The 27,336-nt window shown below is 38.1% G+C and overlaps 1 protein-coding gene across 1 annotated transcript in view; it reads left to right on the top strand.

Moving 5' to 3' along the window:
• Nucleotides 1-27,336, top strand: part of SARNP (SAP domain containing ribonucleoprotein) — a 95,157-nt gene that overhangs the window by 4,802 nt on the left and 63,019 nt on the right. Inside the window, exons 3-6 of the mRNA XM_083353045.1 lie at nt 5,656-5,702; nt 8,786-8,853; nt 13,676-13,727; nt 26,665-26,738. Of these exons, the coding sequence (XP_083209171.1) occupies nt 5,656-5,702; nt 8,786-8,853; nt 13,676-13,727; nt 26,665-26,738 (241 nt within the window). The remainder of the gene's footprint in view (nt 1-5,655; nt 5,703-8,785; nt 8,854-13,675; nt 13,728-26,664; nt 26,739-27,336) is intronic.

Genomic DNA, 27,336 nt, shown 5'->3' with positions numbered 1-27,336 from the left:
AATTGAGATTTAGGTGTCTATGGAGATTCTCAGTCATCCAGGTCATACTTATCCCGAAGATGCTTTTTCATGAGGTAACTGTACTTTCTTGTTTTTCTTCGAAGATGTTTTGCTTCTCATCCAGGAAGCTTCTTCAGCTCTGACTGGATGGTGCCTCATCCAGTTGCCTCATGAAAAAGCATCTTTGGGATGAGATTTGGGTACTTTGCAACCAGTGGGTGTTTATGAGTACAGTACTGTAGCACCCTAAGACCATGTGATTGCCATTTGCACACTTCACAACTGGTTTCTGATAAGCTGTAAATAGAGAAGCTGGGAGTAAAATTGCAAGTTGCAATCATGTTGTGTCTCACTTAACTACTAGTGACTTGCACAATGACTATGGCACTTATAATGGCTAGCTAGTCCCTATTGTGGTAATCAAACAAGGGCTATCTGTAGTTCTTACCTGTAGACTTAACAATTGGTTGGTTAGCAATTGTTCAAAGTTTGATGGACCCCTCCCCCCCAATTATAACCTGTTGTGAAGCCATTCCAGCAGTCACAGCACATATTGAATGCTTGGCAACTGGCCGACATTTAGAGACATTTATAGCATCCTGTGGGCATATGACTACAATTTACAGGGTTTTTGCCCCAAAATTGGCCTTTATTTTTGGTTTTTGGCAAAAATGAATTATAGCAAACAATGGGTTTGCTTTATAACTGCAGAGTTCACTTTGTGATGATGGCATTCATTTTACAACCACTTTGTTTGCTTAATGACTATTACAGTCATAAGTCAAGGGCTATATCTACTTGCACTGGAATTAGGAACCAAGTACAGTTGTAATTATAAAGAAAAACGTTTGATTCACAAACTTTGGGTACAAGAGGCAAACTTTCTGTCCCAAATCCCCCCCATATAATATATCCATTCCATCTAAAGTAGCTTGGATTAGGCAATTAAATATAATTTTACAATATCCGCAGTTATGTCATAATGAAATCTTTGTGTACACCATGTAAATGGATATGAATTACATCCTTGTGGAGTTAATAGACATGGATTCAGATACTCTTACCCCCAATTAATGCATTAAATCAAGGTTTTATTGTATGTGGAGGAACACAACAATAGAGACCAAGAATAAATAAAACAATAAAATACCTGTTATTTTTTTCTAGAGTAAGCTCAGCTCATTTCCTTCTTTTGAAATCTATGGGAAGGAAATCTTCACCAGACCCAAGGGCAATGTGAAATAAAATTTAAGAACATGTCAGAGAAACTGGAGAATTTTACATCTTGCAGAACAAAAGTCATTTTTGGCATGCTTGAAGATTGTTCATTCTCCAATTCTTCTTTTCAGTAGATGGGGCTATAAGACAGTGATTCAACCAATTCTTTAACCTTTATAGTATCTTTATGATTTCACTCTATTCACTCTAAACAAAATAATATAGACGAAAGACAAAGAAATAAAGGATAGCAGCAATTAAAACAGAAGCCAGGAAAGTGACTAAGAAAAGTTATTGGCTAACATATGCATATACATATACATACATACATACATATTGATATTCTAAACCAAAATACCATCTTTCTGATGCATTGGGCTTGCAGCTGTTCAGATTACCCAAGCGCCATGAGTGACATGGATCTACGACTTCTGGAACCTTTAGTGTAGTCCCATCACACTGGGAGGAGGCCAGATTGGGAAGGCCAGCAAAATACAGAATTATTTATTTATTTATTTTATTGGATTTGTATACCGCCCTATTCCCGTAGGACTCAGGGCGGTTTACAGGGCAGTTAAAACCATGAATACAAAAAATTAAAAACAAATAAAACAAATTAAATTCAAGCCCCAAGAGTAAATCTAAAACCCAGTTAAATTAACAACCCCACAGCCTGGACCAAACAGATCGAAGAGCCAAGTTTTCAGGTCCCGGCGAAATGAGCGAAGGTCAGGGGCAGTCCTAAGTTCTGTGGGTAGTTGGTTCCATAGGGCAGGCACACCCACAGAGAACGCCCTTCCCCTGGGAATAACCCGCCGGCATTCATTAACCGGCGGTACCCTGAGAAGGCCCTCCCTGTGGGGGCGCACAGGACGATGGGAAGATGATGCTGGCAGCAGGTGTTCCCTTAGATAGTCCGGACCCAAGCCATTTAGGGCTTTATAGGTCATTACCAGCACCTTGAATCTCACCCGGAGGGCAACCAGAAGCCAATGCAGCTCATGGAGAAGAGGTGTTACACGGGAGTATCGGGAAGCTCCCATCAAAACTCGCGCGGCTGAATTCTGCACCAATTGAAGCCTTCGGGTGGTCCTCAAGAGCAGCCCCATGTAGAGGGCATTGCAGTAGTCTAACCGGGAGGTCACAAGCGCATGAGTGACTGTACGTAGAGCATCTCGGTCCAGATAGGGACGCAACTGGCGCACCAGGCGAATCTGGGCAAAAGCCCCCCTGGTCACAGCTCCTATATGATCTTCCAAACTGAGCCGTGAATCCAGGAGGACTCCCAAGTTGCGAGCCCTATCAATGGGGGGGTAACACCTTATCCCCTATTGTTAATGATGGAGAAGGCTGGTCAGTCCGAGATGCCGGTATGAACAGCCACTCAGTCTTGTCAGGATTGAGACAAAGCTTGTTTCTCCCCATCCAAACCCGGACCGCCTCCAGGCAACGGGACATCACAGTGAGGGCATCACTGGGTTGGGTCGGGGTGGAAAGAAAAAGTTGGGTATCAGCGTACTGGTGATACCTCACCCCGAAACCACGAATGATCTCACCCAGCGGCTTCATGTAGATGTTGAACAGGAGGGGAGAGAGGACTGACCCCTGAGGGACTCCACAAACGAGAGATCTCGGGGTGGACCTCTGTCCTCCCGTCAACAAAAAGCAAAAAGCAATATCAAAAACTGTAGGGAGCAATCCAAAAATGAATTTTCCAAAAGGATAAAAAAGCAGAAATGGTTACTCTATATTCTGGAAAATTATTCAATAAAAATGAAATGACAACAGTTCGCAAAATGGGAAAAATCCTGAAAATTTAAATACATATGCCATTCTGGAGGAAAAATTAATTAATATACTTTAAAGAACACATTAAAAAAATAAAATTACATTAAATTATGTTCTTTATTTTGGAAGCAGTATGTATTTTTAAGTAGCGTTAATGCAATTCAAAATCATAATATATTTTTATATTCAACCAAAACACAGATTTTCATTTAGTGACAGCCTTGACCTTTGCAGGTCTGTAAAGCAAAGGAAAGCTGAAGTAAGATCATAAGTACAGTCACGGTTTCACTTAGTGACTATTTCACTTAACAACTGAGTTGCCAGTCGCAATTGTCACTAAATGACGGCTACCTATATCTTTGTTATTACATATTCACACAACAATAATACTTTATTGATTAGTCATTAGACCATATCAAAATACACGACTCAGTAATAATGCCATATGTTAGAAAATAATGCCATATGTTAGAAAATAGAGTAAAAGACATAAGTAAAAGAAAATACAAATCACATTTCTGTGTCACCACCTAAAATTTACAAATATACACAATCAGAATAGTTAAAATAAACATGGAGGATCTACTCTTAATAGTTGTTGCAGAATACATTTCCCCTCATCTTACTACATTGCAACAACATAAAATTAAAGTTTTTGAAAAAATATAGCAAATTAATTCTTCAACTGAACAAATCCGAATGCTGAGATTAATCTTGGAGGGAGATAAATATAATTCCAATGTACATAGATACAGGCTGCTATCCTATCCCATTGGATTTATAGAATTTATTATTTCTTTTGTGGTTGTAAAGAGATCTCTAACCTCAAAGGGGATATCTAACATTGGATTGTTCTTCCATGGAGGGCTGAGTTTTGTTTTTACCATGCTGATAACAAATTCTGGCTAACTCTGGAACTGATTTGTCTCTATTAAAGTGCTGCCAAAGGAAAAAATAGCCCTCCTTTTTGGTCTCCAAAGTTTGCATGTGAGATTTAGGAATAAATTTTTTTTCTTCTTATAATTTGCATAAAATATAATTGAATCATGTGTGTTCTAAAAGTGAGCATTAGTAAAAAAACAACTGAGTGAAGAACATGCTAGCTAAAAAAAGGTTATATATTTACTTGTATATTTTAAACAATATGCCAAATGTGTTTCTCCTGTTACAGATCGGTTGCATTGTAGGTTTGGGTTATGTTTAATGGGACTATTTAATCTAATATATCTAGATTCATATATCACACCAGAGTATAACTTAATATAGCTTGGCCTAATTCCCTTTCTCACATCTTAGTACAAGCCACAAAATATCTTAGCATCAAACTGGTTTTGGCTTGTTCAAACTAAAACTGAAAACTGTAATTAAATAGATTTGCTTTTAACTAAATAATAAGGAGTATGACGGCTCACGTGGTTAGGACACAGGGCTGACAATTGGCAGGTTCGTGTTTGAAACCTGTTTGCTGTCGTGGTAGGGTGAGCTGTCATTCGCTCCAGCTCCTGCAGGCTCAGCAGTTCGAAAGCAGGCAACCATGAGTAGCTAGATGGGTACCACTTCAGTGGGGACAGGAAAGGAGCCCCCAACCAGGCATCTCCTGGGCAATGGTGGTGTTGCTGGCTAGTCCTTTCAACCCAGAAGCACCTCGGTACTTCTGACGTGAGAGTGAGCAAGCAAGCTAAATAATGGAATACCTTGCAGACATAAGGAAAATATGCCCTGGAATTCAAGAAGACTATGTGCATACAATTATCTTGGTTTTTGGCAACACTGTCATTTGTTGCTGCATTGTTTTGGAATATTTTTTGACTTCCCAGTGTGGCCTACAGCCTCAATATTCGCTTTGGTACTGTGGTTTTCCACCCAAACGCTATTTAGCTTCCAGGACCAATCAGATAGGAAAATCATTTATGCACAGATAATTGACATTTAAAAAGCAGACCTTGTATCTGAGGGAAAAACTCTAGGATGATGATGGTGAATTGACATTAAAAAGATGACTTCCAGCTTTTATTATTTATTTATAACTACTTTCATTTTAAACTTTCATTTTTAAAAATGTCAAAGCAATCCATTGTATAATAAATATAAAATGTAGAAATAACAAATGTTATACAGTCAACACAATAAATCAGCTATCAGTGCAGTTGTTGAAATGTTAGATGGGAATTGAAAAGAGAGCATTGGTCAAAAGATTTTTATTTAATGGTAGAAGCCTTAAACTGTACTGGTCTTCCAATGTATACAGTGTATAAATTAGTATTACAGTTCAATGTACTATTTCTACTTTGAGATGTTTTGGATAACTCTAAAAAGACAAATACATTAAAACAGAAAAATATTTTTAAATAAAGACAGAATAATATTTAAACTTCTAGGCCAGGCCATGGACCAGTATTGGTCTATGGTCTGTTAGGAACCGGATTGCGTAAGTGGTGGGTAAGTGAGTGATGGTTCATCTGCACATACACAGGATTTAGGTTGCTCACAAAACCATCCCCCCCCCAATCCATGGAAAAATTGTGTTCCACAAAAAACAGTCCCTGGTTCCAGAAAGGTTGAGGACCACTGATCTAGGTTTCAATATGTCTTTGATTTATAATCAAAACTATTTTAATTAATAACTTCAATTTCCTCTGAATTATTTAGCTGAGGAAGAGGCAAATGAAGAAGATGTTTTGGGAGAAGAAACAGAAGTAAGTCTATGTCATACTATTGTAGCATCAGTTCTTTAATCATGTAATGGTGGATATATTTGTGTAGGAATATTCTGTAAATCCTATATAATTTGTGCTAGCAGAATTCCTGTTCAGCAAGAATTTTTTAATTTTGTTTCATTAACAAAATTTTACCTTCCATTTCTTTCATGCCTGAAAAGCATGATTAAGTGGTCTTTACATTATCCTTGAGTGAAGTAAACCTAGCCTGCAAATTAGTTAGAAATATTTTTATAACAAGTATTTAGAGGTTCATAGAAAAAAAGAAAAAGGAAAGCCATGGCAAATCTAGACAGCTCACTAAAAAGCAGAGACATCACCCTGCCAACGAAAGTGCGTATAGTCAAGGCTGTGGTCTTCCCAGTTGCTATGTATGGCTGTGAAAGCTGGACCATAAGAAACGCTGAGCGCCAAAGAATGGAGGCCTTTGAACTCTGGTGCTGGAGAAGACTCCTGCGAGTCCCTTGGACTGCAAGGTGATCAAACCGGTCAGTCCTAGAGGAGATCAACCCTGACTGCTCTTTAGAAGGCCAGATCCTGAAGCTAAAACTCAAATACTTTGGCCACCTAATGAGAAGGAAGGACTCACTGGAGAAGAGCCTAATGCTGGGAAGGATTGAGGGCAAGAGAAGAAGGGGACGACAGAGAATGAGGTGGCTGGATGGAATCACTGGAGCAGTAGGCCTGAGCCTAAATGGACTCCAGAAGATAGTAGAGGACAGGAAGGCCTGGAGGAACGTTGTCCATGGGGTTGCGATGGGTTGGACATGACTTCATGACATGACATGAATGTTATTTTTTATAAATGTGTAAGAAATCATAACAAAACAACAAAGCATTATTATAATTCATATAGTTTAGCGTTTTCTAGGCTATGTGGATTATAATAAGAAAACATTCTATATAATACAGTATTCAGTACAGTAGAAGATTATGCTCAGAAACTGAATAGTTTATGTAACTTCAGTAACTGACTATAATGGGGAAAATGTTTATGGTTTTTTTCAACTATATTTGAAATAGTTTAAGGTGCTTCTAACTGGTTTTGAAAATTGATTTAGGTATAGCTATTAACTTATAATTTCCATATTAATTGCTTAAATAAGTTTTAATTTTATGTAAAATCTTTGTAACAATTATTAGAAAGGGCTCTGAAAGTATTAATGAGGAATAACAATCAGCTAAAATGGCATTACATTTTTTGTTCTTTATAAATGTTATAGATATTGTACTCTAAAATAATAAACTAATGCAGAAGTATGATTTATTTTAAGTAGTTACATTCTTTCAAGATGCATAATCTTTGTGTCACGCTCATGGAATAACATAGTTCATTATGAATTACTCCCCCTGTCCTGTTCCCACATGTTTTTGAGATATTGCTATATGGTCCATACTTTCATACATGGCTTCCTAAAGTATGCAAATAAGATCCTTAGATTACTTATTTTGCTTGTGCAGATTATGGAAATTTATTTTTTGTCACATATAACCAGACATTTAGAAAAAATCAGCTTAAAGTTAGTCCATAAAAGTATAAAATATTTGCAGGGCCTCATTCTCCAAAGTCAGCATGAATCAAAAAGCTCTTAGCAAAGAATAAAGGGGAGAAAACATTTTACATGACTGATTGAACGGAATTGGATCAATCCATTATCTTTTTTCTATGGCTGGCACAGAAACCAAGTGTTTTGTGTGTGTGTATGTGTGTGTAAATATATAAAGCTGGCACATTGCATTAAATTCTTGAATGCCTATCACTATCAAGAGAGCTACTAAATATATAAGCATAATTATTTCCAAAAATATCCAAAAGTTAAAGAAGTCAAACTTTGTAAATTCACATAAAAATAGTAATATTGGGGCATGGGTGGAAAAATTAATACTATATTGAACTGTAATTTTGTATGCTCATCCCGAGGTTGGGTTACTATATTGAAGCAATAATCTTATATGCTCATCCCAAAGTTTATAAAATAATCAGATAAATTCTGACCTTTATTTATTTATTTATTTATTTATTTATTTATTTATTTATTTATTTATTTTAATTCCATTTATATCCCGCCCTTCTCCGAAGACTCAGGGCAGCTTACAAGCTTAGCAGTATGCTAGATTATATGCTATATGCTAGATTAGAGCTGGCGGCACAGTGGTTAGAATGCAGTTTTTCAGGCTAACTCTGCCCATTGCCAGGAGTTTGATCCTGACCAGCTCAAGCCTTCCATCCTTCCGAGGTCAGTAAAATGAAGACCCAGATTGTTGGGGGAAATATGCTGATATTGTAAACTGCCCAGAGAGTCCTGTAAAACACTATGAAGCGGTATATTAAGTGCTATTGCTAGGGCTATTGCACTTTTTCTTGACAAGAGAGTTATTCTTGCTTTATATGTGAAAAATACCAATTTTAGCTCTTCAGTTCACTGGAGAAAAAAATTATCAATAGTATTGTGATTCTATAGCCTAAATGTACATGTATTCGTTATATATTTCTTCAAATTATCCCTAGCTTTTAATTGCTGGTTTGTTCGCTCTTCTGTTTTCCTAGAAGGAAACTATGTATTTTACTTCAAGTTGGGAGCTATTCTGAGTGTTAATAGCAGGAATTATATTTACAGAAATGGAGAATACAAATTATTTATTTTCCTAAAAGTCTTTGAGAAGAACATTGGTGCAACTGAATGTCACTCTGGTTAGGAATAAATTTTTATAAGGATAACATTTTTAGGGCTCTGTCTGCACTCCACTCTCATAGGCTATCCAATAGACTGAACTACAGTACAGATTAAATACTGGGCATGGTGCCCTCCCCCCCAAAAAAATATCTGTTAAATATTTCCTACCTCAGGTTTGCAGACTTGTCTGTTGACCAAGAGTTGTGGTTGTGGGCTGGATCTCTTCAGAGGTGAAATTCTGTGAATGTTTACTTTAATTCATAATTTACTCATTAATGTCTACTTCAGTAAGTCGTATAATGTAAGATTGGGCTGGAACTGTTTGTGCAGCCTATATTTGTTCTGCTTTGTAGTTTTACTCTCTAACTTTGAATATTTACATTGCAGGAAGAAGAACAGAAGCCCTTAGACAATCCCATCAAAGAGGATATAACTACAGAGACCTCTCCTGAAATGTAATTTTACTTCAGAATATATATTGGTCAAGTATTACTCATTTCTGTACACTTTCAGAATTTATTTGCCATTTGTTTATTGCAATTCTGACTCTGTCTCATAAGCAAGTGGATTATGAATCTGGATTAAGAAGGATTAGTAATGGATTACATTTGAAATACTGTGACATTTTGGAAATCTTGAGTATGAGTACAAAGAAGCTAAATATAATTGACCTGAATAAAAAGCCAAATTTAATGAAATGTATTTAAAATAAGTATGGTTCAGAATTCTGTAATTTAACATCCAGTCCTCATGACTATTTTGTACTTAAGACAGATTTACCTAATCTCTAAATTTGTAATACTGCATGTATTTTACCTTTGTTTTTTGTTAAAAAAATTAACATTCTTCTCCAAAACATTTAAAATTGTGTTCTAGATAAAGGTCATTTATAGAACCTATATAACCAAAGCTGTTATAGTTCTTTCTCCTCCCTTGAATGACATTGCTTTCTTATTTTTCTGCATATACATTGACTTTCCCTATATATACATTAGGTGGAGAATTTCAAATTTAGTTCTACCAAGCTTTCCTAGGGAAAAGAAAGATATTAGAAGTTATCCCGGTATTAACAAAGACAAAACAAAGATACACAGTTTAGCTTGCAATGCCCATTCTCATTACACATCAAGGAACAGGCAAGTTGTAAAAGCAAATAGGGCCACCTGTGTCAACGACATGCTTTAAAGGCTAAAAGAGAGAGAAGCAAATTGCCCATTTGGCCTTAGTGCCATTCGTCAGCTGAACATTTGAAGTAAAAAACAGTGTACTCCTGTGGCCCAGTCAAGCAAGCAGGCATTCAAATTGGGCTAAAAGAGGTCAAGGAGGGTGAACTTGTAGCTCATCATGAAATGATCATATATGCCACATACTGAAAATTATGTTTAAGGTAAATAAACAATAGGCTTGCTTTCCAAGCTTAGATTTTGGCATTTGGAAATAATGCTGTAGAATGGGTTGGTGGTATCCAAGAAGTCAAATTGTAATCCAGTTGTTTATGAAGTGATTTTGTACTACTTTTCAAACTAAAAGACTTTCAGATATGTTAGGGGGGGAAAGACTTTTAAAATGCATTAAGAATACTAATTAAAACACAAATATGTTTGCAACAAAAGTGATACGTTATAACACTAAAATAAGGATTGTAGTGTGATCCACTTTCACGCCAATTTTAGGTAAACATAAGCATGATATTTATTGAAAGAATCTACTGTGCTTTACATTGTATTTCTCTTAAAAGGGAAGCAATAGTAAACAATCCTTTTAAATTTTTTGTTAAATTTATATAGCTACCGATCTCACTTCCATGACTCTTGGCAGTTTACAGAATTAGCAAAACAGGGCTTAGACAGGCAAAAATCTTATTCCTTTTCAAATATATGTTTGGTAGTTTAGACTGTTATGCCAGTGGCTCTTTAAAGATCATGTGCAATCAGATGAATGCAATCTTACATGGATTCGTTCTTAGTTGTCCTAAGAAGTCCTACGGGAATAGGGCGGTATATAAATTAAATAAAATAAAATAAATAAATAATGTAGCTACATTTATAGTGCAGTGCAGTAAACGCAGCAGTGAAACTGGCATATTCGTTTCCTGCGACAACATCAAATCTGTTATTTCTTGGTGAATGTGATTAGACCATTGTTTGTTCAAAAGGAATAAATTGTTCCAAAATGAAATACGTTTGATTAAATCATAGCTGAACATTTAGTACAGTATCAGCTTCTTGGCAGCAGGGGGTGCCATTTCTCTATATCTATTGCAGGTTGCAAACCGCGCTTGCAGGGATAACAAATCCCTGGTTCCTGTTTCGAATTGCTTCCTGTGAAAAAGTCATTAAACCATTACTACCTTTCAGGGCATAAAATAGAAAAAATGTCCAGGAATCTTGGAACAAAAGCCATCCATTTCTCTAAATGGGAGGCCTTAATGAGTCAGGCTTTGACCCACTGTTTTATGGGAGCTGTTTGGAGGAGGAGGAGGATGCGGTTTCATTTAGCCTGGGAACTTCCGAACTTTGTGTCTCCCACTTTTGTTTTTTCTTCCAAATCACAACCTTGTTTTTAGAGCATAAACTTCCAAGCACATCTACTCTTGTTATATTTTTGCTCAAGCAGCTAACTGGCTTCCACTGAACATTGTTAAAGAAGTATATATTTGATATGGACATAGGCCGAGCTAAAAGTCAACCATAGCTATCTCGTTTGTTAATATAGGGTCATAAAAGGATAAAATTCTCAGGGGATGTAACATAGGCATTAGCTCTCTGGTTGGGATTGACTCCTTAGTATAAGTGATCTTTTTCCTTGTTTTGCTTTGTGTATGAGTGATTATATGCTGAATGAAATCTCATTTATCTTCATACAGAAGGCATCCAGATATTTTAATAGTCAGAAGTTCAAATAATAGCCCAGTTTACATTGCCTTGTAGGAGAGAAAGAGTGAGTTTAAATTGCAGTGGTTCAGGCAGATTGATTTCTTTTTTGTCAGCTGTCTTCCTTCTTCACCAATGTACTGTTTTTCCCCCCATGCTTTTGAGTTAAATGACATTGTTTTCCTCAGAGCTGAAAATAATTTTATCCCTTTCAGTGTGGTATAGATAGCAGACGTAAGTTAACTAAAATGCAAAAGTTATCACTGTATGATTAAATGAAGAGTTACAGTCAAGCCTCACATTTGATCCTTTGTTCATAAATTTTGTTAAGGGAAATCTGGAATTCATGTGTTAAGCCAAACCTTGCTTTGATCAAAATAATATAGCTGTCTTCAAATTTCTTTTTGTGCTAAGTTGCTTTTATCCCCAAGACTCATATTGCCTTATGGAGTATATTAATTTTTAGGTCCATATCATTTTCTCATCTATTTCTTTGTTAGACATGGAAAGTAACAAAAAATATTTTAGCATAAAGTCTAATCTTTTTGAATTAGCATAAGGCTGCCTTCAAGGTAAATTTCTACATATATTTTACCCATTTTATTAAAACTTTATCATATATGAATTTTTCTTTAACCATCAAAATGGCAATTGAATATATTCTGCCTCAATTGAATATATTCTGCCTTTACAACTATATAGACTTTTTCATTAATGTAATATGCCAGATTTCCTTAATACGTTGATGTTACCACCTGAAGTATTTTAATAATTCTTCTGAGATTGCTAACATTTACCAATTGAACATTATTTTTTGGTAATAACTTGTAAAGTATAACATGATTGAGGTAATGTTTAGGGAACAATTATTCCAAGACAGAGTTTGAAGGGTTCCAGTGTTTTGCAGAGTAGATTGTTTACAGACAAAAGTCTCTTTGAATGTTGTGTAGTTACTCAAGATTTATAGAGAAAGCTAGTAATGCTTCACAGGAATATAACCACACAGAAAAAGCAGTCCATGTAAAATTGTTAAGCCTAAATAAGTGATGTTTTTAAGTAGATAGAATTCAGGCAAATAAGAACATCAAATGGAGTCCTTACTCTATTTGATAAAAAGCTCTATTTATAAAAGACAGATAAATCCAGCACCGTGGATAGCACCAAGTGAAATTTATTGTCTAAAATTCTCCCTTGCCTCAACAATGAGGATGTTGTCTCAGCAACAAGCTAAAGGTAGCCTAATCTATAATATGGGCAGCTCTTCATTCTCTGGAGAAACCCAATTAAAAGATCCTCAGCTGTTACTGTAGCTGTAGAACTAAAAATTATTGAGGGTTCATTCTCTAGATTCATGGCAGGGCAGCTTTTCTGACTGGAAGAGACTTCATTTAAGATTGTCTTTCCTCTGAGAGTACAATTTCATAGCTAGATTTTTCTGCTACATCTTGAAAGGGATGTTGTTTAATGAGCATGATAACAATACAACAGTACTGCTTTTATAATTGTAGAGTCAAAAACGGACTATTTTCAGAATATCTATGTTAATTTATGGATCCATATATTTTCCTTATTTCTCAATGTACCAAACCAAGGACTGGGAATTGTGCCAGCTCTAAAATTAGTGTAATATTTCTCTCATTTTATTATCAGAGAAATATTACGATAAATACATAGTTGTAGGGAAGGGAAGGTTACCAACAAAATATCTTTGACGACAGCTGGTTATACTTAATTAGGCTTCAGAAGTTCATATATTTGTAATGCCTGTGGTAAGCTTTCTCAACTTGATATTCTCCAGATATGGCTACATCTCCAAAGTTCCACTCTTTTCAACCACTGTGGTTGAGAATCTTTGGACTTGCAGTTCTTATGTATCTTGCTTGTATCATATTGGTGAAGCTTTATCTATGAGAAAGACAAAACACACTCACATAGCAATAGCAGACATATACCTCTCCACAGTGCTTTACAGCACTCTCTGAGTGGTTTACAATGTCAGCATGTTGCCCCCAACAATCTGGGTCCTCATTTTACTGACCTCGGAAGGAGGCTGAATCAACGTTGAACCGATCAGGATTAAACTCCTGATGTGTGGACAGAGTTATGCTGCCACACTGCATACTAACCACTGTACCACAACGCCACATAGCTTGAAGTATGAGCATATTGTGTTCCATACTAGCGACAAGCAGGAAATAGCCCTGACTTAGTAACAAATCAAACATTGGATTCTATACATCCCAAAGCAAGGGCCTTTCAGTGTCCATGGCTTGCAGTGCATCTCAAACCAGTAAGCATCCCTTATTCAGTAATGTATTTTTATGTCCATCAAACTGAATTTGCTTTGTTTATAAGAGGCAAGTAATAATTTGTGTTCTGATTAATCTGTTTTGCTTTTATTTAGAAGTGCAGAAAAAAAGGTGGTGAAAATTACCTCAGAAATTCCTCAAATGGAGGTAAGTTGCCTTCTTGTACTTTCCAGGTACAGCACCCAAATATGGGAAATGTTTTCTTCCGAAACCATAATTTTGTCAATACAGCGGAGATTTAGCTAGTATTTTAGAGTGTAACAGACTTAGGTTTTCTAATTTTCTAGCATGTTGCTTATCTTGTAATATTAGTTGAGAATAGTTCACGTATATCAACTTTCAGTATGAATCATAACTGACTGAAGATGTCTCCACAAATGAACGGAGATGAAGACTGCTGTGAAGAATAAAAGACCAGTGGGCAGGTTGGTCCTTCAAGTCTCTGTGGAGAAGGAGAGATTCAAAGATTGCCCATTGGTGCTCTAATTGGTAGCTCCTTACAAAGAGACCCTAAAACAAGGCTCTCCTGTGGGTTTGAGCTCCAGGAACTGAGGGAGATGACATCTTTGCTATCAGCAGTGGCAGAACCCTTTCTAAGGACGTTAAGCAAACCTAACTCACTTTCTACTCACACTTGGAAATGTTCAATTTAACCATTTATGGATATTAGGGAACTTCAAAATGGCAAACTTTATTTAACACCTGATGAGTTTTAAATGGAGACTTGGCAAATTGGCAAAAAAGGTGGGGTGATTTAAGAAAGTTTTAAACAGATTAGGAGACCAGAGAAATTTGGTATAATGTATGCGGTGGCTCAGTGGGTTAGGACGCTGAGCTTGCGATCAGAAGGTCAGCAGTTTGGCGGGTCGAATCCCGAGTGCCGCGTAACAGAGTGAGCGCCTGTTACTCGTCCCAGCTTCTGCCAACCTAGCAGTTTGAAAGCACGTAAAAATGCAAGTAGAAAAATAGGGACCACTACAGTGGGAAGGTAACAGCATTCCGTGCGCCTTTGGCGTCTAGTCATGCCGGCCACATGACCACGGAGACGTCCTCAGACAAGTGCTGGCTCTTCGGCTTTGAAACGGAGATGAGCACCGGCCCCTAGAGTCGGAAACGACTAGCACGCATGTGCGGGGGAACCTTTACCTTATGCATATAAAATGACTGAAATGAACGAACGTAGGTTTGATGAAATTTGCAAATGGACACTAGAAGGATCTAAAAGATTGGGCAGAAAAGAATTAAAATGGCTAAGCCGACTATAACTTTTTGTATTTTTAAGAGTTTTTTTGAAACGTACTGAAATATTAATAACCATTATCTCAGAAAGGATACAGATTTCAATGAATTAGCTTTCAGAAGATGATGAGAAAAAGTTTTACCTGACACAGACATTGTAGAGTTTCAAGGCATGGAAAATTGCAAAATCGACATTACCAAAATGGGAATACTAAAGACAAATCAAGCAAAGGATCTGGACATGGAACAGCTCTGACCAGACAGTGTTTCTTTATGGGATGTACAAACTAAGCTGGTGATAAGTTTTGAGGACTCCTAAATGCCAAAGAGTGATGAAAGATAAAATCCTGTGATGCCACAGTAATGATTTAAAAGTCAAGATTATGCACATGAAAAAGAAGGAATATAAAGTTGGACTACTAGACCTGAGATAAACTATTTGTTTGATATTTCTTGTAACCCCTAGTGGCCTTTAGTGAACTAGGATTGAAAAGATGATTTTGGGGTTGCATATAGATACAAGGTAGGCTATGGAGAGAAGTGTTTCTTTATTTGTAACTTTAAAAGAGGGTGAATATGCAAGATAAAAGATCATACAACTCACATAACAAGAAACTATGGCTTTCCATTTTGTTTGAACAACCTTTCAAGTCTCTTGTTGTATATTTGTTGTTCTAACTAGTTCTTTTCTGAGTTGATCAGCTGAATTTTCAGCACCTTTTCTTGATTCTGTGCAATACTCTTGCTAATTCTTATGTAAACAATCTCACTTTTAATTTTTAAATAATACATATATTTTCTTTGTAAAAGTGCTATGTGCCTGATTTCAAATAATCTCTATGCTGGGTAAGCTATAGCTTGCTTTGTGTAGATAGGACAAGAAGAACATTAGTCATGCCAGGGCTTCTCTTGTGTCTTTTTATCATCCATTTATGTTTGGGGTGTACAATATATTATACTGCAATGCATAGCATTGAAACTTTGACCCAAGAATGAAGTATTATTGTGTTAGTTTGTTGAAAGAAAATGTCTTGCTTTTCATGGCACTTGAAATTCTGTTGCTGGCATGCAAATATCTTGCACTATAAAAAGTTGAGTCTTCAAAAAACTCTGATATAAGTGTTGAAGAGAGTGTAACAAGTGCTAGTATAGTGCTTTCAGGGTAATAATTAACTGCCAATACTGATTGGTTTTTCTGGTCCATAAATTTCTGCTACCTTGATTATGTGGTATATTTAAACAAGCAGAAAGGAGCTTCCAGTTTTGCGTCGTGGCAAGACGGACACAGGAAGGCAAGTCTCTGTCTCTGCGCCCAATTTCGCCCTGCTGGGGCCCTGAAAAGGGTCTAAAGTTGCTCCAAAGAGGTGATGAAAAAGGAGGGGTGGCTTGTCAATCACAGAGAAATGGCAGTCTCTCCATTCGATACAAGGAAAGCCTTCTAAACCAGCAGGGGAAAGACCGGCCACACCTCTGTGGCCAGCCATTAGCTGCTGACAACCGAAGAACAAAAGCTTTAATTAACATATGGTAAACAGCCTGTTTGGACTGGGTGAGACTATTGATCCTTTCTTTACTATTTTACAACTGAATTTCCTGGGAAAGGCTCTCAAGAAGCCTAAAACCAGATATGAACGGAAGTGGCATTTTAAGTATGAGGGACAGAAATACATAATACTGAAGTGAAAGTAATATAAAACTACAGTTTTGATAAATTTGAGAACTGAGATAATTGTTAAGATTTTCTCTTTGGAAAAAAAAAAGATGGTAAACCCCAAGATTTTTTTTTTTGAAAAAGGACTTCGAATGACATCTAGTGGTGGATTTGTGTATAGCACTATAATTTGCTTTGCTTGGTGATTCCTACCCTGGGAGAACAGCTGGCAATAAAGGAAAATATTTTGTCATTCTGACTTTCTTGGTTTATAAATACCTACTGAGCTTGGACTTCTAACTTCAAGAGCTAGTGGGAGAAAAAGAAAAAATTGACCTTGGACCACACCTGGCTGGGAGAGACTTTTGAGCTGTTTTCAGAGAGGTTGAACATTTTGAACACTTCTAACATTGTGGATTACAACCTTGCCTGATTGACAATTTTTGGGATACTTGAGACAAGGGTTTACTATAAAATATTGCTTTCAGAACTGAACTTATACTTTAGAATCTATTGGATTATAAAGAATACATATAAATACCAGAAAATTAATTTCCAGGAATGATGACTCACGAAAAAACAAACACCTTTCAGAAAGAAATATATTCTATGTTACAACTAATTCACCAAACAATTGTTGAATGCAAAAAGGATATAAAAAGAAATCATAATGAGACTAAAAACAATTTAGACAATATAAATGAGCAAATTTCCAAATTAAATCTACAACTAAAAACTCCCAGATAATGACTACAAAGTTTGAACAAATAATCCAGAAATCAGAAGACGAAACATAGGAAATGGATTTGGAGATAGAAGAGATAAAAGAACTGCAAGACTTAGCTATAGCAACGAAAATGCAAAAGACCTTTTACCCCTTAGGTCTGCAAAATATATCTGATGGCAAGGAAAAAGATTTTTAAAAAGGGAATATAGAGCTGTTAAGGGAAATGTCACAACTTGGGAGACAGGAAATGAAAAGAGAAATGGAGAAAGAAAGGATCTGGAAGTTGTTTAAGGCAGGGCTTTTCAACCTTTTCATCCATTGTACCACTTTTAGGATATAGCAACATCCACTAGTCACCTAGCAAGGTGTCAAAAACGTGATGACCAAAAAAAAAAAAAAGGAAAAGGAAAAAAGTGATGAAGTACAGGTAGTCCTCAACTTACAAAAGTTCACTTAGTGACTGTTCGAAGTTACAATGGCACTGAAAAAAGTGCCCCCCAAGCCACAGCTGAGCAGGACACCTGCCTCCCCGCCTGGCGGCGCTCTTCCTCCTGTCCGAGGTTTTCATTGCTGTGAGCATTTCTGTTGAGGATTGGCAGTGGGGTTGAGGTAGGGGGTGTTTGGTTTTTATTCCCCCCGTCTGCTGGGTGGTTGCAGCAGGTTTTGGTCACTTCACATGACCCTGGGACACTGACCATCATAAATATGAATCAGTTGCCAAGCATCCGAATGTAAATCACAAGACCCTGGATGTGCTGCAACATTCCAGCTGATCGGCGCTTCTACTGGGCTCAGAAGCACCAGGATCAGTGCCGAGCTCCAGCTGGAGCCTGGTGCTGATCCTGGCGCTTCCACTGAGCCCTGACAGCCCTGCAGCTCCAGCCGTCTCCTGCTCAGGCTTGTGCGGTGCTGCCACCGGTTCAGCTCATTCCCCTCCCCCGCTACCACTTTTCTAGGATGGTCGTATACCACGTGTTAGATGCCAGTGTAACACAGGTGGTACATGTACCACTGGTTAAAAAGCCCTGGTTTAAGGAATATAAATGGGCGGAATTCCCCCACAAAAGTACCCTACCTAAATTGTCTTCCTTATGCCAAGCAATTTTTACAAAAATAGAAAATTGCTGGACAATCTGATTTCCCTGGCTTGGAAAGTGACTTGGCAAAGAAAGCGAGAGTCAGATTTAGAAAATAGAAGATTTGACCTTTTAGAGGAAGCATTTTATTTTTAAATACTTATTTGAATAAGATTAAAAGTATGGAAGACTTTTAGATATAATTAGACTTTTACAATGAAAGATACGATTTAGAATTAAGATAGCATTTTTCCTCTTTTTTGATATGGGAAATATGAAGATAAGAGGAGGCTTGATTTGAATAAAACTTTCAGCTATATAAATGTAATTAATACTGAGAAAATCATAACTGACAAAGATATTTCAAATACTGATGGGAAATCAAACTTTAACAAGAGCACAAGAAAACAGGATATTGATTAATGAATTGACTATTGATTTATGAATTGATATTATTGTTATTTGTATGATATTAGTAAAATATGATGAAGATGCTTATATTTAACTTTGTATACGTGAACGGTACCAAAAATTGTAATGGTGTAATGAAGGGAAAATGGAAAAAATATAGAAAAGAAAGGAGGATCAGGGAAAAAATACTGGATTGTGTAGTATTGAACAGATTTATATTGAAAAAGTTAATGTTAAATATTTGAACACAGACATGTTTACTAAGCACTAAAGACTGTAATTTTAAAAATAATAATAAAACTTTTATTAAAAAAAACAAGCAGAAAGGTATTCTGAATGTTAAGTTTTATTTGTTTATTAGATTTGTATCTCTTCTTTCCTTCAGAAACTCAAGGCAATGAATATGGCAGTCAGGGACGAAACTGGTGAATGCTTCTTTATGTAGGAGGAGATGCTGCAGCCTTTGAAAAAGGCACTGCTGCACTCCTTTCTTTAAGCAGCCAGTTCTGCATTCAGTCATTTTAAGCCATTTCTAACTTTCCCCTTTTGGGGTAGACGTTGATGAGATATCAGCTACAAAAGACTCTGGAAGACGTAGAGTTTCACCTTTTCAGTCTAAGGTGCTGCTTTTAACCCGAGAAGCTCTGTATGACTTGGGACCTGATTATCTTTAGGACTACCATGTTTCCCCCAAAATAAGATCCAACCGGAAAATAAACCCTAGCATGATTTTTCAGGGCGCTCGTAATATAAGCTCCACCCAAAAATAAGCCCCAGTTAAGATCATCACCCAGACCAGGGGTAGGCAACCTTGGCTCTTTTATGACTCATGGACTTCAACTCCCAGAATTCCTGAGTCAGACTCAGGAATTCTGGGAGTTGAAGTCCATGAGTCATAAAAGAGCCAAGGTTGCCTACTGCTGACCCAGACGGATGCATTTAGTGCCGTATTTCCCTAAATATAAGCCCTAGCCAGAAAATGTGTCTTTAGGAGCAAAAATTAATATAAGTCCTGGTCTTACTTTCGGAGAAACACGGCAATTACAAGGGCAGTTTGGAAGTAAACCTCCGTTTGGTTATCAATGACAGACACTCACAGATACAGAACTTTTATTATATGCATTAGAAAAATACAAGTAATTACATTACTTTTCGACATAATCGCCATTCATATTGAGGCACTTGTCATAATGTCTTACAAAGTTTGAAATTCCTTAGTAGTAGTTGCTCAGCGCCAAATCTAGGCTATGGGGTGGGGGGGTGATCAAAACATCCCAAGGGAACTGCCTCAAAAGTTCTTGGGTGCGTTTAGCAGTGTACAGCCAAGCATTATCGTAAACCAACACCACATCAGAAGTCAGCATGCCCTGATGCTTGTTTTGGATGGCTCATTTCGTAATGTTTCACAGTAGACTTCTGAATTGATGGTCGGACCGTGCTCCATGAACTTCACTAGCAGTACTCCTTTGGCATCTTCATATGTGGCAGGATTTTCTATGGCACCACTTCCGGTGTGTTGGTTCACGATAATCCGCGCCCGCACACCGCTAGACGCACCCAAGAACTTTTGAAGCAGTTCCGTTGGGATGTTTTTGATCACCCTCCCCTCCCCCATAGCCCAGATTTGGCACCAAGAGACTACTACTAAGGAAGTTCAAACCTTTTGCAGACGTTATGACAAGTGCCCCAATTTGAATGGCGATTATGTTGAAAAATAATGTAATGTTGTAGTTTTCTAATGTGTATAATAAAAGCTATGCATCTGCGAGTGTCTGTCATCGATAACCAAACAGAGGTTTATTTCCAAATTGCCCTCGTATCTGAAGAGAGATCTTCCCATCCAAAAAATCCTGAAAATTCCTACCTCCTGTAATATACCTCCTGGTCAGCAGGCCTACTGAGGCCCTGGCTTTTGGTTGCTGCTGCTTAATGCCAGCTTGGTCAGTAATAAAGTGCCCCTTATTTGTGATCTTATCAAGAATGATCTGCCAACCTCACATGCATTACCAAGACCTGGCTAGGAAGGGAAGGAAAGATGGTGGAGGAGGTGATTGCACTGTAGCTCCAGAGGATCCTGGATGAGACAGATTATCTGGACCCCTTCCAGTCAGGTTTCAAGTCCAGATAAGGGATGCAAACAACGTTAGTGGCACATTTGGATGACCTCTGGCAGGAGCAGGATAGAGGTACTAGATCAATCCTGACTCTTCTTGACCTTTTAATAGCCTTTAATACCATTGATCATGGTATCATTTTGGTCAATTCCAGGAGGTGGGGATTTTGCACTGGTTCACCTCCCTTCTGGACCAGCCCCAGTCATCGTAGATAGGGAGGAAGAGGTCCAGCCCGCAGTCCCTGCTTTGTGAGATACGATAGGACTTGATACTCTTCTCCATTCTTTTTTAACATCTATATGAAGCCTCTAGGTTAAATCATCTGTTGCTATGGGATGAGGTACCATCAGTAAGCAGATGATACCGAGATGTAGATCTCCATTTTGGGTGATGCAAACAATGCTGTGGATCAGGGGTGTCAAACTCAATTTCATTGAGGGCCGCATCAGCATTGCGGTTGCCCTCAGGGGGCCAGGTGGGTGTGGCCAGGGTGGGTGTGGCCTACTGGGTGGGCGTGGCTAGAGTGTGTGTGGCCTACTGGGTGGGTGTGGCCAGCTCTACATCGTTCGCATCAAGGGTGCCTATAGGTCCTGGGCAGGAGCGGGACAGATCTGAGGGTCTCTGGAAGGAGGAGGGTCTCTGTGCCAGGGCCAAGGCAGTGGGGGCCGTTCCCTCCCTGTTTCCAGGATGGCTACGCGGGCCGCATGAACCCACTTCGCGGGCCGGATCTGGCCCCCGGGCCTTGTGTTTGACATGTCTGCTGTGGATGGTGCTTGGAGGCTGTGGGGGCCTGGATGGGGAACAACAGGCTTCAACTTAATCCTGGTAAGACAGAATAGTTATGGGTAGGTGGCTTCTCTGTATCTTGGGGTTTACCATCTTTGATCCTTGATGAAGTAGCGTTGACCCATGGAGACTTAGTATGTAATCTGGGGGCCCTTCTGGATTCACAATTGCTGCTCGAGGAGCAGGTGACAATTGTGATTAGGAGAGCCTTTGCTCAGCTTCAGCTTGTGCACCAGTTACTCCCCTTTCTGGATCGAAAAGCTCTCCTTTCAGTCACTCATGCACATTTTTCAGATGGACTACTGTAATGAGCTCTACATGGAGCTACCATTGAAGAGTATCTGGAAAGTGCAACTGGTGCACAGTGCACCAGCATGAGCAGTTTTGGGTACCCATAGGGTGGTGCATGTAACACCTCTGTTATGCACACTGCATTGGATATTAGTTTGCTTCTGGATCCAATTCAAGGTGTTAGTTATTACTTTCTAAGTCAAGGTAATAGTTTTGTCTACTGATCAGAAAGAAATAAAAAATCCAAGCAAGCCTCCATTTTGCTCCTGCTAACTTATGCAGGGTTCTGCTCAGGTTCCCAGGATAAAAATGGGGATGAGCCATTCCTTTAAAAGAATTGTTAAAGGAATTGTTAAAGGAATTGTTCCAGACAATTCAGAGAGGGGGAAAGGTGCCTCCGTCTTGGAGAACTGCTTTTATCTCTTTGATTCCGAAGGAAGATCAAGATCTTACTCAAGTTAAAAACTATAGACCGATATCACTTTTAAATACAGATTATAAGATATTTGCTAAGGTGTTGGCTAACAGATTGATGAGGGTTCTGCAACAGGTGATTCATGGGGATCAAACTGGGTTTATTAGTGGTAGGCAAATGAAAAATAATGTGAGGCATATAGTTATAGTTATAGTTATAGTTTATTTGATTTATATACCGCCCTTCTCCTTGGTAGGGACTCAGGGCGGTTCACAGGGCATATATCAAAAAGAGAATACAAAAATTAAAAAAGGAATTAAACCCATGCCCAATAAAACAGTGGTACAAATTAAAAACAATTAAAAACCCATAATCCCCCATCAGGCCAGACCAGCTAATTCGAACAGGTGGGTCTTCAGGCCCCGACGGAAAGTTCGGAGGTCTGGTGCCATCCGGAGCTCCACCGGCAGTTGATTCCATAATGCCGGAGCCCCCACAGAGAAGGCCCTCCCCCTGGGGGCCACCAGTCGACATTCCCTGACTGGCGGCACCCTGAGGAGGCCCTCTCTGTGGGAACGCACAGGGCGGAGGGGAGTCGATGCCGGCAGCAGGTGGTCCCCGAGGTATCCCGGACCCATGCCATGTAGGGCCTTAAAGGTCGTAACCAACACCTTGAACCTCACCCGAAAGACAACTGGTAACCAATGCAGCTCGCGGAGCAAAGGTGTAACATGGGAGTACCGGGAAACTCCCAAGACAACTCTCGCGGCCGCATTCTGTACCAGTTGGAGCCTCCGAGTGGTCTTCAAGGGAAGCCCCATGTAGAGAGCATTACAGTAGTCAAGGCGAGAGGTCACGAGCGCATGAGTGACCGTACACAGGGCATCCCGGTTCAGATAGGGCCGCAACTGGTTGATGTGTTAGAGTTTTTGGAAAGGAACAACCAGATCCCTGCGGCGCTAATTTTTTTAGATGCTGAAAAAGCCTTTGATCAATTGAACTGGCAATTTTTGATGAAAGTTTTAGATAAAATGAATTTTGGGGATAAATTTTTGCAACCAATTAGGGCATTATATGAAAAACAAACTGCCCGAATAATAGTTAACAATAGTTTGACTGAAGCATGTAATATTGAGAAGGGCACAAGGCAAGGGTGTCCGTTATCGCCTTTACTATTTGTGTTAACATTGGAGATATTATTAGTAAAAATACGGAGTTCGGAAAGAATTAAGGGTATAAAAATTAGAGATCAGGATTATAGACTGAGGGCGTTTGCAGACGATCTGGTTGTTACAGTGACCCAGCCAGAAAACTCTGTTGTGGACCTGATGGAGATAATGCAATATGGGAGGGTTTCTGGATTTAAAGTTAATGTACAAAAAACTAAAATTCTGGCCAAAAATATGACAGTATCGCAAAAGGCTCTTTTAGAAGGATTAACTGGATTTGAGATTGCTAAAAGGGTCAAATATTTGGGGGTGTTTTTGTCACCCTCTAATACAAAGTTATATAAAAATAATTATGAAAAACTATGGGGAAAAATTCAAAAAGAAATGGAGAGTTGGGAAAAATTGCAATTGTCTTTGTTGGGAAGAATCGCAGCAGTGAAAATGAATGTCCTGCCTAAATTTTTATTCTTATTCCAAATGATACCGGTTCTTAAGAAAGATTCTAATTTGGAAGAATGGCAACGGGGTATCAATAAATTTGTTTGGGCAGGGAAAAGGCCACGAGTTAAACTTAAGATTATGCAGGATACTCGTGAAAGAGGTGGTCTTAAAATGCCCAATCTTAAATTATACTATGAAGCTGCTGCGTTAGCAGGGATAAGTGATTGGATTACACAAGAGAGATTATTAAATCTTGAGGGCCACGACTTGTTATTTGGCTGGCATGCATATTTGTTGTATGATAAGAAGGTAGATAATGTGTTTAAAGTGCATATTTTAAGACAGGCATTGTTGAGAGTTTGGAAGAAGTATAGACACAAGTTAGACTGTAAGATGCCATTGTGGGCAATTCCAAAACACGCAATAGAAAACATAAATGTTGGTTTCAAACATGACGTGACCACGTATAAGGAGATTTTACGCTTGGAAAGAAGTGTATGGTGTTTAAAATCGTATAATCTCTTGCGAGATGAGAAGATTGTTCAAACCTGGTTTCAATATACTCAGTTACGGGCCAGGTGGAAAGAAGATCAGAAAACTGGTTTTGCAATGACTGATGAAAATTTGATAAAGCAAATTAGAAATCAGGGTCCAGCACATATCAAACGGATATATCTTGCATTGATAGAACTTGATTCAGAAACAGAACTTGTTAAAGATTGTATGATAAAATGGGCCCAGAACATCCAAGAAGTTATTACAATGGACACGTGGGAAAAGATCTGGGTGAGGAACGTAAAATTTACACAAGCTCAAAACTTAAGAGAGAACTTTTATAAAATGTTTTATAGATGGCATTTAGATCCTAAAAAGCTTGCAAGTATGTATCCGAACTATCAGCCAAAATGCTGGAGGTGTGGTGGTGAAGATTTATTTTTATTTTATTTTATTTTAATCCCATTTATATCCCGCCCTTCTCCGAAGACTCAGGGCGGCTTACAATTTAAGCACAAACCAATGTGCTTAGCAATAGCCTTCATTCTATGTATATGCCTGCTTATTAGGGCTTCCCCCCCAAGCGGCATTATTACAAAGTCAGCTTAATTGCCCCCAACAATCTGGGTCCTCATTTTACCTACCTCGGAAGGATGGAAGGCTGAGTCAACCTTGAGCCTGGTGGGATGCGAACCTGCACTAATTGCAGGCAGCTGGTGTTACTTAAGGAGGCATTAGCCCACTGCTCCACCAAAGATGCAACATATTTTCACATATGGTGGACTTGTAAAAAGGTCAAGGCTTTTTGGATAAAAATTTGGTGGAATATGCAGAAGATCTTCAAGCAAAAGATAAAGTTTTGTCCGCAATTCTTTCTGTTGGGTATAATTACAGATGCTACTGTTGTGGACACTAAGTTGATGTTGAATTTAATTACAGCAGCAAAACTTTTAATAGGTCAGTATTGGAAGAAGGAGGAATTGCCAACTATAGAAGAATGGACTTTAAAGGTTTCTGACCTGGCAGAAATGGCAAAGATCTCGGCTTATTTGAAAGATCATTCGCAAGAACGCTATATTATGGAGTGGAAAAAATGGATTGAATATATCCAGAAGAAATATGGGACTAAAAAGTTTCATTTAGCATTTGAATAAGTCTTCCTTTCTATTTTCTTTTTTTTATATGAAATATTAGTATTGTTTGTAGTTATCTTATATGAGCTAGAGAGTGATAGATTTAAGAATTTATTGTTGGTAGCATATGGATGTTTATGATTGTTCTTTGTTTTTATACCCTGTACTTAGCTCTGGGAAGTCGGGGGGGGGGGGGGGAAAGGGGGGAGGGGTAGGGAGGGATAGGTAGGGGAGGGGGAGAGGGGATTGTTAAAGATAAAATGTATTTTAAAACTTTTCAATAAAAAAATGGGGATGAGCCTTCATTTTTAGCTACAAATGTATTTCTTCCATTACTATCAAAGAGTAACCCACCTTAAACTCCCCCTTAAAATTGGGGGAGGGCAGGACCTTAGAACGTTTTCACTTACTCATGGATTCTCTTTGCCTTAATAAGACAAAATCTGCACTCTAACATAAACGCCATCCCTTTTGGATGTTCAGCCTGATGCATATGTTTTGCTTGTCAGTTTCTGACATATCTTGTGTTTCTGATAAAACCTTTGGATTCAACAGATTCTTCTGATGGAATTTCTTGAACTTCATGCTTCTCCTCAATGTTAGCTTGTTCTACTTTTTGCCTTGCCTTTACTGAAAGTTAGGCTTCTTCACTGTTAGAATCTGCTGACCATTCCTTCAAAGCAAAAAGATAGGAATTGTATTTATATTTTCAAAGGGAAACCCCCACTCCTCCTGGCATCTACTTCTAGTTTGCTTCTTGCTCTTTATCCATTAGTGTTGTTGTGAACATGTAGGAGATGACCTGTCTGAGTTGGGCCAAGCCAGGAATTTTCTGCAGTCATTCACCATTCAATTACATTTCAGTTTTCGTTGGCTTAATATCTAAGCCCAGTTTAGAGGTAGGCATGATGGTATCATAGTTGAATAAAATTCATCCTTTCAGAAAAACCTATGTAAATACTACATCCTAGTTTACTGCTTCTATATGTTATTTTCCAACACTCAGAATAGCCAAGACTGCACTAAAAATGAGAGTTTGAAATGTACAAAAATGCAATAAATAAGCAACAAAATTAAATGCACTTCTTTTCTGTGTTGGTTATGTTAGATTGTGTGTATTTTATCTTTAATCTTAGAGAATGCAGAAGCGAGCAGAGAGATTCAATGTTCCTGTGAGCTTGGAAAGTAAGAAAGCTGCACGAGCAGCTCGGTAAGTATGTATTTGATTATTATTGTTCCCTACAGCTGTTTAGTCTTATAAATAGAAGTGTATTCTGGGTGCATCCTCTAACAAGTGTCCTCTTAACTGGGGCAACTTCAACTAAGAATTTCTGGAATTTGAGTTGAGGATAGCTGTTATTTTGTAGGGATGCTTGTGTAATATTGAAGCCTCTCATAAATAATATTTTGCTTTCCAATGAACAACTTTTCAAATTGTTGGTTCTGATTTTTTATTAGAAGTAGGGAGCCTGAACCTATAGTGTCTGGTTATTCTGGGCTCTTAATTCCAGTTACTAATTACTGGCCATGTGATCTGGAAATAATGACAATTTAAGCCAGAGTTTCACATCTAATTAAAAAATGGGTTTATTAATTAAGTAAAAATGAAATACAAGATGGGATGTCCAGAACAGTATTATGGAAGACATAGATGAGCAGAGTAGGTGTTTCTCTTGTTGCTTATTCAGTACAGGAAGCTTTCCAGAAAAATGCCAAATTACTTTAAAATGTAGGAACAGTACACTGCACTAAAGTGCAGCTTTAATTTCTAACAAATGTTAAAGCATTCCTAAATTACTAAAATTCTT

This window comes from Vipera ursinii, assembly GCF_947247035.1.
Source record: "Vipera ursinii genome assembly, chromosome: 2".
NCBI lineage: Eukaryota > Metazoa > Chordata > Lepidosauria > Squamata > Viperidae > Vipera > Vipera ursinii.
Note: the sequence above shows the minus strand (reverse complement) of the source record. Positions and strands in the feature narration are given on the sequence as shown.